This window comes from Callithrix jacchus, chromosome 14, assembly GCF_049354715.1.
Source record: "Callithrix jacchus isolate 240 chromosome 14, calJac240_pri, whole genome shotgun sequence".
NCBI classification, from domain to species: Eukaryota; Metazoa; Chordata; class Mammalia; order Primates; family Cebidae; genus Callithrix; species Callithrix jacchus.
In genome coordinates, this window is record NC_133515.1 from 69,355,410 (window position 1) to 69,372,032 (window position 16,623).

At 35.5% G+C, this 16,623-nt stretch overlaps 1 protein-coding gene across 2 annotated transcripts in view; it reads left to right on the forward strand.

Annotated features, from left to right (window-relative positions):
• The window catches only part of SRBD1 (S1 RNA binding domain 1), a 239,963-nt gene that overhangs the window by 180,651 nt on the left and 42,689 nt on the right, over nt 1-16,623 (forward strand). The window contains exons 17-19 of one of the 2 annotated variants that reach the window (XM_035272653.3): nt 8,573-8,679; nt 9,916-10,092; nt 13,840-14,019. In XM_035272653.3, the coding sequence (XP_035128544.1) occupies nt 8,573-8,679; nt 9,916-10,092; nt 13,840-14,019 (464 nt within the window). The remainder of the gene's footprint in view (nt 1-8,572; nt 8,680-9,915; nt 10,093-13,839; nt 14,020-16,623) is intronic. The other variant, XM_078348438.1, reaches the window with a different exon arrangement.

A 16,623-nucleotide genomic window follows, 5' to 3' on the forward strand; every position in this document is an offset into this window, starting at 1 on the left:
TTGCATCTTTGGTTTTCTAGCTACATTTGTATTTTGGCAGTACTAAGGGGCAGGAAGGGACATGAGTGAATGATGATCACTAAGTAAAATAAAGCCTCAAGTAAGAATATTGCTCTAGAAAACCACTTCGGGATAAACTTCAAGTTTTAACATGGGGAATGCAAAATGAAATTTTGTTGCTCTAGAAACTGAAGTCCATAGTGATTCATCTGGAAGGACTTTAAAAAAATAATTGTTAGATACTCTTAGTGCTTCAAGGCAAAATGAAATACAGCAGTTTGAGCAATTTTTCAGAAGTTTGTGGTAGAATAATAAAGTTTTATTTTTTGAGAATTCTGACCTTAGAACAAAAGCTGGCTAGCATAAATGATCACTTATATTCCTTTGTGAAAATCTCATAAATTTTAATAAAAATATAATATCCTTGAATTTCCTTGAATTTGAAAGAGAGACTGTTTATACAATTCAAATAACTTGCCCAAAACATCACAGTTGGGTAACTTCTATTTAAAAATGGAACAGTCCATTTTCCTTGACATGAAGTCTTTAGGGATTATTGGCACTGTTAATCCTGGGGGCCTCTTGCTTTTTGTACCAGTTACTACCAGTTATGTGTCACAATTCAGCTTTCAGCGATCTAAACAGAGCTTCTTAAAGACATGGAATACACGTTTTTTTCTGTATTTTGAATACATAGCCTAACTTGCACAGTGTCTGGAACAAAATAGTTGCTTAGAAATGTTTTTACAATGGCAAATGAATACCTTTGCTTTAATGTCAAAGACATTATTATGGAAATAGTATAGGATTTTGTTCAGTATTCCCTCCACCAAATAGATACGATTTTTACTTTTAGAAAATAGTGTCAGCCGAGCGTGGTGGCTCACGCCTGTAACCCCAGCACTTTGGGAGGCCAAGGCAGGTGGATCACCTGAGGTTGGAAGTTTGAGACTAGCTTGACCAACATGGAGAAACCCTGTCTCTACTAAAAATGCAAAATTAGCTAGGCACGGTAGCACATACCGTTAATCCCAGCTACTTGGTAGGCTGAGGCAGGAGAATTGCTTGAACCTGGGAGGTGGAGGTTGTGGTGAGCCAAGATCCCGCTATGGCACTCCAGCCTGGGCAACAAGAGCAACACTATCTCAAAAAAAAAAAAAAAAAAAAAAGAAAATATAGTGTTAACTCTTTAGTACTTTCCTAAGCAAAAAATTGGGGAAGAATGTAGGCAAAAGTCATATTTACAGCTGACAGCAGTGCTTACAGAAGTGTCTCTTACATAAATAGCTGCTATAGGAGTTTTTAAAACTTCTGAATTCAGTATATTCGCTTGGAACTTTTTTCTTTTAGGATGTTTTGGTGAAATAACTGGTCTACTGGGTTTTTAAAAAATTATTATTATACTTCAACTTCTGGGATAAATGTGCAAAATGTACAGGTTTGTTACATAGATATACACATGCCATGGTGGTTTGCTGCACCCATCAAGCCGTCATCTACATTAGGTATTTCTCTGAATGCTGTCCCTCTCCTATCCCCTAACCCCTCGACAGGCCCTGGTGTGTGATGTTCCTTACTTTTGTCTGTGTTCTCATTGTTTAACTCCCACATAAGAGTGAAAACATGCGGTGTTCGGTTTCTGTTCCTGTGTTAGTTTGCTGAGAATGATGGTTTCCAGCTTCATCCATGTCCTTGCAAAGGATATGAGCTCATCCTTTTTTATGGCTGCATAGTATTCCATGGTGTATATGTGCCACATTTTCTTTATCCACCAGTCTATCATTGATGGGCATTTGGGTTGGTTCCAAGTCTTCTTTGCCATTGTGAATAGTGCTGCAATAAACATACATGTGCATGTGTCTTTATAGTAGAATGATTTATAATCCTTTGGATATATACCCAATAATGGGATTGCTGGGTTAAATGGTATTTCTGGTTCTAGATTCTTGAGGAATTGCCACACTGTCTTCCACAATGGTTCAAATAATTTATGCTCCCACCAACAGTGTGAAAATGTTTTATTTCTCCACATCTTGTCCACCATCTGTGGTTTCCTGACTTTTTAATGATCACCGTTCTAACTGGCTCAAGATGGTATCTCAGTGTGGTTTTGGTTTGTATTTCTCTAATGACAAATGAGGATGAGCTTTTTTTCATATTTCTGTTTTGGCCACATAAATGTCTTCTTTTGCAAAGTGTCTGTTCATATCCTTTACCTACTTTTTGATGGGGTTGTTTGTATTTTCTTGTAAATTTGTTTAAGTTTCTTGAAGATTTGGATAGCCCTTTGTCAGATGGATAGATTGCAAAAATTTTCTCCCATTTTGTAGGTTGCCTATTCACTCTGATGATAGTTTCTTTTGCTGTGCAGAAGCTCTTTAGTTTAATTAGATCCCATTTGTCAATTTTGGCTTTTTTTTTTTACCATCGCTTTTGGTGTTTTAGTCATGAAGTCTTTACCCATGCTTGTGTCCTAAATGGTATTGCCTAGGTTTTCTTCTGCGTTTTTATGGTTTTAGGTTTTATGTTTACATCTTTAATCCATCTTGAGTTAATTTTTTTATAAGGTGTAAGGAAGGGGTCCAGTTTCAGTTTTCTACATATAGCTAGCCAGTTTTCCCAGCACCATTTCTTAAATAGGGAATCCTTTCCCCATTGCTTGTTTTTGTCAGGTTTGTCAAAGATCAGATGGTTGTAGATGTGTGGTGATATTTCCGAGGCCTCTGTTCTGTTCCATTCGTCTATATATCTGTTTTGGTACCAGTACCATGCTGTTTTGGTTGCTGTATTTTTGTAGTATATAGTTTGAAGTTAGGTAGCACGTTGCCTCCACCTTTGTTCTTTTTGCTTAGGATTATCTTGGCTATATGGGTTCTTTTTTGGTTCCATATGAAATTTAAAGTAGTTTTTTCTAATTTTGTGAAGAAAGTCAGTAGTAGCTTGATGAGGATAGCATTGAATCTATAACTTTCTTTGGGCAGTATGGCCATTTTCATGATATCGATTCTTCCTATCTATGAGCATGGAATGTTTTTCCATTTGTCTGTGTCCTTTCTTACTTCCTTGAGCAGTGGTTTGTAGTTCTCCTTGAAGAAGTCCTTCACATCCCTTGTAAGTTGTATTCTTAGGTATTTTATTTTCTTTGTAGCAATTGTGAATGGGAGTTCACTCGTGATTTGGCTCTCTGTTTGTCTGTTGTTGGTGTATAGGAGTGCTTGTGATTTTGTATTCTGAGACTTTGCTGAAGTTGCTTATCAGCTTAAGGAGATTTTGGGCTGAGACAGTGGGGCTTTCTAAATATACAATCATGTTATCTTCTAACAGAGAGAATTTGACTTCCTCTCTTCCTATTTGAATACCTGTATTTCTTTCTCTTGCCTGATCTGGCTAGAAATTTCAATAACTATGTTGAATAGCAGTGGTGAGAGGGCATCCTTGTCTTCTGCTGGTTTTCAAAGGGAATGCTTCCAGTTTTTGCCCATTCAGTTTGATATTGACTGTGGGTTTGTCATTAATAGCTGTTATTATTGATACGTTCCATTGATACCTAGTTTATTGAGAGTTTTTAGCATGAAGCGCTGTTTAATGTTATTGAATGCCTTTTCTGCATCTGTTGAGATAATCATGTGGTTTTGGTCATTGGTTCTGTTTATGTGATGGATTACGTTTATAGATTTGCATATGTTGAAGTTGAACCAGCCTTTCATCCCTGGGATGAAGCTGACTTGATCGTGGTGGATAAACTTTTTGATGTGCTGCTGGGTTCAGTTTGCCACTACGGTGTTGAGGATTTTCACATCAACGTTCATCAGGGATATTAGCCTGAAATTTTCCTTTTTTCCTATTTCTCTACCAGATTTTGGTATCCGGATGATGCTGGCCTCATAAAATGAGTTAGGGAGGAGTCCCTCTTTTCTATTGTTTGGAATAGTTTCAGAACGAATCGCACCAGCTCCTCTTTGTACCACTGCTAAAATTCAGCTGTGAATCTGTCTTGTCCTGAGCCTTTTTTGGTTGGTAGGCTATTAATTACTGCCTCAATTTAAGAACACCTAAATACTAAAATTAGAACAGATTTAAGTTGATGTATAGAAATGGGCTGTTCATGAATTTTTTCAGTCTGGAATACATGAAGACAATGCTGTGAGCATATATGTTACATGGTTGAGCTAGTTTTTTTGAATTTTGATCAAGATTGAAAATACCTTTTTACACAAACAGGTCATTGTGAGTGGTAAAATAATCTTAATAATAATTTATTCAGATGAGATGCATCAATGAATTCTGTACTTAGTGGGAGGGGAATTACACAAGTACATCAATACCAGGATTTGAGGATGATTGGGAACCATCTTGGAAGCTGCCTAGCACAGAATATGGGGCAACTAAATGCAGTGTCATCCTGGGTTGAATTTTGGATTGGGGAGAAAATGCTATAAAGAAAAATTGGGAAAATTGATGAAATTTGAGCGTGGGTTCAACGTTAGGTAGTATTATTACATCAATAACCTTTCTAACTTTAATAATTGTATTATGGGTATGTTATTTGGAAATACACACTGAAGTATGTATGTGAAGGATAGATAATAATGTTTTTTTTAACTATTCTTACATGTCTTTTTCTAAATTTGAAATTATTTCAAAATTGAAAGTTTAAAAATGTCAAGAGGGATTGTTTTAAGATGAAACAATGTGAGTCTGGTTAAGTTCATATATATTGAATACATTATTTGTATGCCACATATGTCAATCCTTTAAATAGTCTGTTTGATATAGTTTATTAGTATTTTGTTGAGGATTTTTGAACTGATATTCGTAGGAAATATAGTTTGTAGTTTTTTTTTAATTCTTGTGGTATCTTTGGCTTTGGTATCAGGGTAATGCTGGCCTCATAGAATAGGTTAGAAGTGTTGGCTCCTCCTCTATTTTTTGAAAGAGTTTGAGAAGGATTGATGTTAGTTCTTCTTGAAATGTTTGGTAGAATTCACCAATGAAACTGTCTGGTTCTGAACTTTTCTTTGTTGGGAGATTTTTGATTACTTATTGACTGTACTTAAAGGTTTGTTCAGATTTTGTATTTCTTCCTGAGTCAGTTTTGGCAATTTTGTTGTTCTTAGTGATTTGTCCATTTTTTATTCTCTTACCATGTATCTAGTTTAATGTATGTGGAACAGGATTGCATTTTTGCATTGTGTAAACATATCTAATTTAATTTTGTGTAAAGTTACATTTAAACCATATAAAATAAATTCTCCATAACACTGCCTTGCCTTGCATATCTAACCTACAATGCACTTATCATTTGAGCATTCCAGTTGCTCCACATTCACACCAGTATTTGGTATTTTCCATCATTTTCATTTTAGCACTGTGGTAGGGGTGTTTCAAGTAATTTTGGTTTTTAATTTTGAAGTTTTAACACTGTCACCTGCAAGAATATCATTACCAACAATACATCTGGGGTTCGTCCTTTTTTTTTTTTTTTTTTTTTTTTGAGACAGAGTTTCACTCTTGTTACCCAGGCTGGAGTGCAATGGTGTGATCTCGGCTCACTGCAACCTCTGCCTCCTGGGTTCAGGCAATTCTCCTGCCTCAGCCTCCTGCGTAGCTGGGATTACAGGCATACGCCACCATGCCCAGCTAAGTTTTTGTATTTTTCGTAGAGACGGGGTTTCACCGCATTGACCAGGATGGTCTCGATCTCTTGACTTCATGATTCACCCGCCTTGGCCTCTCAAAGTGCTGGGATTACAGGCTTGAGCCACTGCTCCTGGCCACGTCATTTTTATTGTTTTGCACATTTATAAAACCATGTTTTAAATCAAGCTTATTTTAAAGTCTTATGGCTATTATTTTCTATATAAAATGTGACTCAAGTCAAGTCAGAGATTACGACTGGAGTCAACATTTTCTCTCAATTTTGTCACTATCAACACTTCCCAATCTGGTAGTTGAGCTTGCCTCTGTAGGTTTTACTTTACTATCCTTTTTTCTTTTAAGTATAGAATGATTCATTTTAAGGGCTGCTTGTACTAAGTCAGTTAAAATATTACCATTGCTGAGAATTTGAAAAATGTTATACTCAATAGCATTCTTTCTGAAAAATATACTGAAAGTTTGAAACTAAACTTAGTTGAAAGAATCAGCACTTTGCCAGTAGATAAACTTCTCATACTTTGCTTTATAACTCTACCGAGTTATACTCTTTAACCTTTTAATTAATCATAAAATTGACCATCCGTGTCAGAAGATCAAATGAGATGTCAGTGAACCAAATACGTATTCATGGCCAATTTATATTTCTCTCACATGATAGTCTCAGTTGGCTGCATTGTTCATTCCATCGTTCATTCGATGTTAAGGATATGTGCAATATGCTCTGTGTGGTCTGTTCTATTCCTTTATTTTTTATGCTGGTGGCAAGTCACTGAATTAATTTTATGATCTATTAATTGATCATAGCCCTCAGTTTGAAAAACATGAGTTTTAACTAGTCAGCATTGTCTGCTGGAGGTGGGACCAGCTTTCCCAAAGTGTATGGTCTTATATGGAAGTGGGATAAATGCTTGACACACGGTCAGGCTTCTGTTTGAAAGGAGGAAAAGGGGGTTGACAACTAGAGGTAGGATAGGCAACCAAGATAATCTGCTGCAGAGACTGTAGCTTACTCATTTAACTGTCCTAAACAACTGGTATGCTTGAAGTACTGCGTCAACTTGTTTCCCTTAGTCTAATGGCTCTCAACTATTACTCTTCTTTTTCCCAGTTTGTTTGTAGCTTTGAGTTTTTCCTCAGATATTTTTTCTTGTTGCTGTCATTGTGCTGCTTGCCTTTACATTGTCATACTATCTCCTACCTGCTCATTTTAAAAAGTTCCCTTTTCATTTTGCTGCTTTTCATCTGCTTAGACAAAAGACTAGCTTCTTAAAAGCTGTAGCTAAAGAATAACTAAGTTCTTGGTAGGAGCTTAGATTTTACTTTATGATCTTTTTCATGGTGATATTTGCTTATTAGATTTTTAAAATGACATCTAAAATTTTTAGCTGCGGCCTGGCTAGTTACCAATAAGTTATCTCTGAAATACAGAGGTACTCCTGTACCCTTTAGTCTTCCAGAATAAAAACTTCTGCTGTTATTAAATGGTAATAATGTAATCACAATACTTGGGGGCTCTACTATGTTCTATTCGTTGTTTTCCTTGATGTATGATGAAGAGAAATCTGCTGACCCAGAGATCATTAGTTTTAGAATCACGAGTAATATCAAATGTATTCATTGTTGTAACCTAGCTTCAGTTAGTCAACAAATACTTTAAAATATTGCATTTCACCAGTTGTAAATGCACATTTTCTGACATTTTAACATTTCTGAAATCAGAGTGCAGCTTACAGTTCATGGTGTCCTACAGTTGCTGCTGTCCCTGTGGTAAATTGTGTCACAGTTTCTGCATGAACTTGGGTTCTAATCCTAGCAACATAACTGAACTGCATAGCTTTCACTGTTTTACTTAACAAGCCATTGAATAATAAACCATTTAAGGACCTTTCAGAAAAGAATAGGAGGTTTGTTGCTGTCCAAAATCTCTTCTGTTAATATCCTGTGTTAAGATTAACATAGTGCTACTATCTTCCAAGCTTGTAAGAATGAACATCTGAAGCTTGAAAGAAAGTCCCAGAGACAATAGAGGATTGCTCTTTTAAGAAATACTGCATTATCAAGGATCTTGATAGCATAAAAAACAATACTGCATGGAAAACCTTAACACCTGTGACTGAATATAAAAGTGATCAGAAGAATTGAACACTGAATGTGAAGAAATTTTTAGGAATACCTCAGCCAGTTTAGATGGCTTATATTTTTCTTATTTGTACATGATACGTGGTTATTACAGTTTCTAAATAAGTCTAAGGAGCTCTTTCAATATTTAAAAAATAAAAATTTTAAGCAATAAGAAAGCATGCGTCATGGTTTAACTGGCTATTTTCTTCCTTAGTGGTATATAAAATAATGGTGCTTTATATAAACAGTACTATCTTCAATTTGATGAAAAAGAGTTTGATTTACTCTCTAAGTTACTATTATTGTCCTGCTTCCTATTATAACTTACATTTTCCTCTCCATAACACTGTAAGGCCATGTGTGAATGATAGGAACTATGTCTCATTGTGATCCAGCAGCCACAGTATTATCCAGGAACTTGTTAAAATTAAATTCTTAGGCCCCACCCTACACCTACTAAATGAGAAATCTGGATGTGGGTGTGTTAAGCCATACAGGTGATTTTAGTGTAAGCTAACGTTTGAGAACCACTGCTCTGGTCAGAATTTCAGGCAAGGGAAAAATACTGGTACTGTTATATTCAAGTTAGGTATGTGCATAGCTTAAAGAGTAAGAAACCTCAGGTGCCTTGACTTCAGCTTAATTATATCTGCTAACAGTGTGTTTAAGAGGAATGAAGGAATTTACAATGGTGTGTGTTAGCTAACTACCGGTAATACAGGCAGAGTAATGGAACAGTCCAAGAACTACATCTCCTACACTTTTGATTGGTATTTGATCTTTGTCTTTTCAGCATGATGTATCCCAGACTTTACTCAAGGCAACACTGGACAGCGTTGTAGAAGAATGTGTCAGCTTTGTGGGAGTGGATATTAATATCTGTTCAGAAGTTTTGTTAAGGTGAGCCAAGTCTGGGGCTAAAGATCACAGAATCTTGAGTTTAACTGGCTATCCAGTCCAAACTCAACAAGAACAAGGGAACACATGTATAAAGTTGTCAAGTATAGAACATCTATGGGTTTATACATTGCTTTAAAGAATCAGGGGAAGACATTTAAGAAAAGAATTATAACAGTTCACATTATCATTTTTAATATTCCAGGTCTAAAGTGAAAAGCATATGGTAACCATTGAGTGCATTAGTGTTGCTAATAGAATTTAAATAAGGTTAACATGGAAAAGAGCTGTTTCCCACCACATGAGAACAGAAATTTTTTACTAGTTCAGTTACTTGCATGCGTCTGTCAAACCTGGCAGTAACTAAAAGATAAATTCTGAGGATTCAAGGTATGTTTACCATATTTTTACCCTGATTCCCCAAGTAACCTGTCAAAATTTTTATCATATTACAATCATATGTATATACTCTTTTTTCCCCCCGTAGTTTTAGAAGAGCTGCGATTTTGTTCATAGTTCTGCATTTATTACACAAGTCTGCTAATGCAGCATGAAATTTCCTGATCTGGACCTTTTTCACTAAAACAGGTATAGCAGAAACTATCCCTTACATTTTAAGATGTTGATTTTCTAACATAGCTACAAACATTTCATAATTTTATATATGGAATTTCATAGTAGGATAGAGATTTTCTGAAATAATCTTTTAATACCAAGCAAACTACCTAATGATATAGTATTTATATATGATTTATACTAACCATGACAATCATACATAAGGACCTTATAGTTCAGCTCTATATTACTGAGAACAGGCTAACACACAAAAAAGGTAGTACAACACAACTGTAGCGATTATAACTTCCTACTCACTTTGTATGTACACTGAAAAAAAATAGGCAAAATTATTACTTTATCCAGAAACAGGAATGTGAATAGTATAGAAAAACTCTGAAGAACATTTTTTTCTTGCATCAGGGTTAGCCAGCTTACCAGTGACTTTATGACAGCTATTGGTTTTGTCATTATTTTTTTATTCTGTTGTCCTTCTTTCCTCTTGGACAACTCTTTTTTTTCTCTTTGTATTGTTTTTAATTTAACTCCATTTTGGATTAATTTAACTTAGACATATGAGGATATGTCATTGCAGTTGTTTTTATGATCCAAATGTTTTACATCTTTCTCTTTTCAGATGAGGTCTTTGTTTTTTTTATAGTTTGCCTTTTTTTTTTTTTTTAGGCATATTGCAGGACTCAATGCCAACAGAGCCAAAAATATTATTGAATGGCGAGAGAAAAATGGACCCTTTATCAACCGAGAACAGCTGAAGAAAGTGAAGGGGCTGGGTCCGAAATCCTTCCAACAGTGTGCTGGCTTCATCAGAATCAACCAGGATTATATCCGAACATTTTGCAGGTGATTATAAGCATACACTTTGATTCTTTTGTCATCCTCCTCTCTTGTTATTGTTACCCGGCCTGCTACTGATTACTGTAAATTCTAAGTCTCCATTGTTCATGCCTTCATTAAGTCTTGAGTGCCTGTCCTTTGCTAGGCATTGGGAATACAGCAGTCAGCAAGTAGCAAATTCTGCATTCTCATGGAGTTGTATTTTAACGTGTGATACAGACAGTAAGCAAACTAGTAAAATTAGTAGTTTCAGATGGCAAGAAGTGCTATAAAAATTAAAGCAGGGATATGTGACACTGTCTTAGGGGAGTAATACAACTACTTTAGAGTAAGTATTTTTTAAAAATTTATTTCACCAGAGTTTGAATGAAATGAAGGAGCCAGCCTTCCAAGGAACAGAAGGAAAGCATTCCAGGCAAAGTGAACACTAAGTGTGCAACAGTCCTAAGGCAGGACCAACTTTGGTGTATTCAGGAAATGAGGCAAAGGCCTGCACAATTAGAGCATAGCAAATGGGAAGGACTGGTACAAGATAAGGTTACAATTGTGATTTCAAAATGACCATTTTATATTGCCATAGCTGTTCCCTAAACATAGGTATGTTTTCCGACTCCCTCCTCACTGAAAATGGACCAGACATTAATTATCAGTTGTGTGGATCAAGAGCTAAATTTCCTTACTTTCTAATCCTGGAAACACAAAAGCTTGTTCGATAAACTTCTTAGCATGGTATAATCATGAAAGAATAGCTTTTACATATTTGCTACTTTGGGACTACCTGGTTAATTCTTACATATTTTTTTCTTTTGACAAAATTATAATAGAGGTCATATGGAAGATAACCTTTATTCTGGAAAAGACTGATTAAGCCTCACTAGAATACATTATAAAGCTGTGGTAATTAAACAGTTTGTTTTTGATGTAGAAATAGCACAGAATAAGGTCTGAAATCCACCAAAACATAGTTAGAATTTAGTTTATAGTAAAGGTGACATTTCAAATGGTAGGGAAAAATTGAATAATTATCTAATAAATGATATTACGACAACTGGTAGTAATTCAGTATGTGTGGAGGAAGCCGTTGTCCCCCTACTCACTCCTATACCCAAATAAATTACAGATTTATCATAAACTTAAATGTCAAAAAAAAGTAAAACTGTAAAAGTACCAGAAGAAAACATGTGAAAATCATGCAGAGCATTAGAGTGATAGAAATTCTTTCCAAATAGATCATGAAACCTAGATGCCAGAATTGAAAAAACTGAAGATAAAATGATCCTGTTTTTGTTAGTTTATATGTCCTTTGAACACTTGGTTAGAAAACTCATAGGCTGGGACGGTGGATCACCTGAGGTCAGGAGTTCATGACTAGCCTGGCCGACATGGCAAAACCCTGTCTCTACTAAAAATACAAAAATTAGCTGAATGTGGTGACGCTCATCTGTAATCCCAGTTACCTAGGAGGCTGAGGCAGGAGAATCACTTGAATTCAGGAGGTGGAGGTTGCAGTGAGCCGAGATCATACCACTGCACTCCAGCCTGGGTATCTATCTCAAAAGCAACAACAACAAAAAACACCGAAAAACTCACAGTATAAAATAAGAACAAAAAGTAAAAGATGCCACACAAGTCTCACTTGAAAAAGTTTCTTATATGTTGCTTCCAGAAAGTAAATTTAGAGTTATGTCACCTTGTATGTGTACGCTTATTATTTCAAAAATGTATACACAAGGGATCAGGCTCTACAACTATTTGAAATTAGCCTTACTTGTTTCAGTCTTCTATGTCTCTTTTCAAATTATTACATATAAATTTCTATTTTCTATTCTTTATATTGTCTGCATAATATTTAATTGTATGGATGGGCTGTAATTTAGTCTAATTGATGAACATTCAGCTTGTTTTAAAGCCTTGTATTTTTCCAGCTGATAATTAGGTACTTCAAGATTTGTGACTGTTACATCTCCTGAATACAGTTATTCAGAATAGAATATTGCTACCACATTTAATATTTTTGTTTTGAAAGTTATTTGCTAGCAATGTTGGTATATTTGCCTTTTCAAAATGTGCCTGGTATTTTATTTAATTTTTATACTTTCTATGACATTTAATATTTGATGTGGCTCTTAGAAACATATAGCTAGATTTCATGGTTTTACTCAATCTGATATTAATACATTCATATTTGTTGTATTTATGTATACGTTTGGGCTTATTCTTCCTATATGTTTTTTCTTCATCGTGTTTTCTGATAATTCTTTTCCTTTTATGCTATTTATTAGATTTATTAGTTAACAAATTTTCTCTGTTCCTCTCCTTGTTTTCTCATCTCATCTTTATCTCTCCTTACTGATTTCAAAGTTGTACATCTTCTGTTTTTTTGATGATGATCCTTAAATTTGTTTTGGACTGACCTCTGGAGTTAATAGGTGTTGTCAGTTCTCTTAGAGAAGGCTAGAAACAGGAGCCTTCCCAATGATAAGATGACTTGAGATTTTAGTTTCAGCCTGTCTCTCTCTTCTCTCTCTCTCTCTCTATATATATATATATACGCATACACACACACACACACACACACAATATTCTGTATCTCTATATCATATCTATATCATATATGTATAGAGATATAGATAATATAGATATAGATTGCTATAGAAAGATAGATATCTATAGGTAGATATACAGAGAGCATATATTATATTTATATGCTATTATAATTTATGGTTTCTATACCTACCACTGTTTCTTGTAGTTCATATTAATCATTTTTCATTGATTTATTGGTGTTTGCTAGAGTTTATCATTAAGAAATTCTTTTTAGAGAGGTCGTCTGGGTTATTCTTAAGTACTTACATACCTGCAAATGATTTCAATTTGCCCTCCTGTTCAAATGTGTATTTGACTAGGTATGTGATTCTAGATTCAAAATCATTTTCTCTCAGAACTTTTAAGATACTCTTCCACTGTGTTCGGACATCTGATGTTTTCCAATGAGAAATCTGATGCTAGTCTAATTCTAGATCCTTTTGAAGTGTTGTTTTAATTTTCTCTCTTGAAAGCCTTTTAGAATTTTAAAAATTATTTCTATTCTTGGTTTTTTTGAAGCAGTCTCTCCCGGTGTTGCACAGACTGGAGTGCAGTGGCAGGATCTCAGCTCCCTGAAACCTCTGCCTCCCAGGTTCACGCTCTTCTCCTGCCTCAGCCTCCCAACTAGTTGGGACTACAGGCGTGCTCCACCATGCTGGGCTAGTTTTTGTATTTTTAGTAGAGACAGGGTTTCATCATATTGGCCATGCTGGTCTTGAACTCCTGACCTTAGGTGATCTCCCCACCTTGGCCTCCCAAAGTGATGGGATTACAGGCGTGAGCTACCATGCCTGGCCAAGTATGAGTCTTTTTCTATTCATCCTATTCTACACTCAATAGATTCTTTGAGAGCTTGTTTTTCTTAGCTCGGAGAAATATTATTATTATGTTATTCCCTTTATTTTCCTCTTTTCTCTCATAGAATGCCAATTCTATAGACAATCAGTTAAGAATGTTTTTGGCTTTAGGTAACAGAAAGCCCTTTTATCGGTGATTTAAACAAATAAGTGGTACTTTCTCTGAAGTAAAAGGTCAGAATCTGGTTGCTGTTGTACATTTGCATGACAGAGAAATAAGCACATTTTAATTGGAAGACTTTTCTGCCCAACCTTCCCTCTTTTTTTTAAATGTGTGTTTTTGTTTTTGTTTTTTTCTGGTTTTACATAGTCAGCAAACTGAATCTTCAGGCCAAATTCAAGGAGTCACTGTAACATCTTTAGCAGAGGTTGAGGTCACAAATCAGAAGCAGGGCAAAAAGAAGAGCAAAACTGCAGTGAATGTTTTACTGAAGCCAAATCCTTTGGACCAAACTTGTATTCATCCAGAATCATATGACATAGCAATGAGGTAAGTCTGAAGTCCATGTGAGAATTCTCCATATCCAGAGTGAGTTTTTTACAGCAAATGGCCGTTGTTTTGGCATAATGGAAACTGAAAAATATGACTGTTTAACGTGACAACATTTTTCAGAAGTTTCACATTGCTGAGTTATGTGGCACATTATTTTATTTCAGTGAGGAATGAAACCATTATTCCTGGAGCACTGTCAAGCTAATAAACCCTGATACTAATGGTGAAGTGTATGTAATGGAAATTGCATGGCACTCCCCTCTGTTTGTTTTGGAAATTAACAAGACACAGTTGACTAGCACCTGGCATTAAAACTTGTGCTTTTCTGCAGATAAAACCCTTTTGACAATAAACAGCCAACTCAGCTTTCTTAAGTAATACTACCTTTATTGGTTATTAGAATCTAAGAAATGATGTACTTTTAATGAGCATACATTAACAGAATGACATGAGGGAAGCTTTTGAGTATAAGAGAAGTTTAAGGCATAAAAAGAAAACACTTTTTAATAGCATATTTAATTAGTTTTAAATTTTTTTAATTAGTTTGAAAACAGTGACTTGCTATATACCCAAATTTTTTAAAGATTCTTACTGAATTATATGACAGTATAACAAATATAGCAAATATTTTAATTTTTATTGAATCTAAAATGAGATTTTTAACTTGTTTTAAAATCACTTGTATTTGATTATTTTAGTAAATGTCATTAATTTGCTTTCTATTATTATTATTATTATTATACTTTAGGTTCTGGGGTAAATGCACAGAACGTGCAGGTTTGTTACATAGGTAACACTCCATGGTGGTTTGCTGCATCCATCACCCTGTCATCTACATTAGGTATTTCTCCTAAGGCTATCCCTCCCCTAGCTCCCCACCTCCACTATCCCTACCCTAGCCCCCCCAGCCTGAGACAAGCCCTGGTGTCTGATGTTACCCTCCCTGTGTCCATGTGTTCTCATTGTTCAACACCCACCTATGAGTGAAAACATACAATGTTTGGTTTTCTGTTCTTGTATCAGTTTGCTGAGAATGATGGTTTCCAGCTTTATCCATGTCCCTGCAAAGGACATGAACTCATCCTTTTTTATGGCTGCATAGTCTATCATGGGCATTTGGGTTGTTTCCAAGTCTTTGCTATTGTGAGTGGTGCTGCAGCAAACATATGTGTGCACGTCTTTATAATAGAATGATTCATAATTCTTTGGGTGTATACCCAGTAATGGGATTGCTGGGTCAAATGGTATTCTAGTTTTAGATCCTGAGGAATCGCCACACTGTCTTTCATAATGGTTAAACTAATTTGCACTCCCACCAATAGTGTAAAAGCATTCCTATTTCTCTACATCCTCTCTAGCATCTATCATCTCCTGATTTTTTAATGATCACCATTCTAACTGGCATGAGGTGGTATCTCATTGTGGTTTTGATTTGCATTTCTCTAATGACCAGTGATGATAAGCTTTTTTTCATGTTTGTTGGCTGCATAAATGTCTTCTTTTGTGAAGTGTCTGTTCATATCCTTCACCCACTTTTTGATGGGGTGATTTTTTCCTATAAATTTGTTTTGTAGTTCTTTGTGGATTCTGGATTTTAGCCCTTTGTCAGATGGGTAGATTGCAAAAATTTTTTCCGATTCTGTTGGTTGCCGGTTTCCTCTAATGATAGTTTCTTTTGCTGTGCAGAAGCTCTTAAGTTTAATTAGATCCCATTTGTCTGTTTTGGCTTTTGTTGCCATTGCTGTTGGTGTTTTAGTCATGAAGTCCTTGCCCATGCCTATGTCCTGAATGATATTGCCTAGGTTTTCTTCTAGGGTTTTTATGGTATTAAGTCTTATGTTTAAATCTTTAATCCATCTAGAGTTAATTTTTGTATAAGGTATAAGGAAGGAATCCAGTTTCAGCTTTCTGCATATGGCTAGCCAGTTTTCCCAACACCATTTATTAAATAGGGAATCCTTTCCCTGTTTCCTGTCAAAGATTAGATGGTTGTAGATGGGTGGTGTTATTTTTGAGGCCTCAGCTCTGTCACATTGGTCTATATATCTGTTTTGGTACCAGTACCATGGTGTTTTGGTTACTGTAGCCTTGTAGTATAGTTTGAAGTCAGGTAGCGTGTTGCCTCCAACTTTGTGGGTTTTTTTTTTCTTCTTGGTATTGTCTTGGCTATGTGTGCTCTTTTTTGGTTCCATGTGAAACTTAAGGAGGTTTTTTCCCAGTTCTATGAAGAAAGTCAATGTAGCTTGATGGGAATAGCATTGAATGTATAAATTACTTTGGGCATTATGGTTATTTTCATGATACTGATTCTTCCTAACCATGAGCATGGAATATTTTTCCATTTGTTTGTGTCCTCTCTTATTTCCTTGAGCAGTGGTTTGTAGTTCTTGAAGAGGTCCTTCACTTCCTTTTTTGTTGTATTCCTAGGTATTTTATTCTTTTTGTAGCAATTGTGAATGGGGGTTCACTTGTGATTTGGCTCTCTGTTTGTCTGTTATTGGTGTATAGGCATGCTTGTGATTTTAGCACATTGATTTTGCATCCTGAGACTTTGCTAAAGAGATTTTGGGCCAAGACAATGGGGTCTTCCAAATATACAGT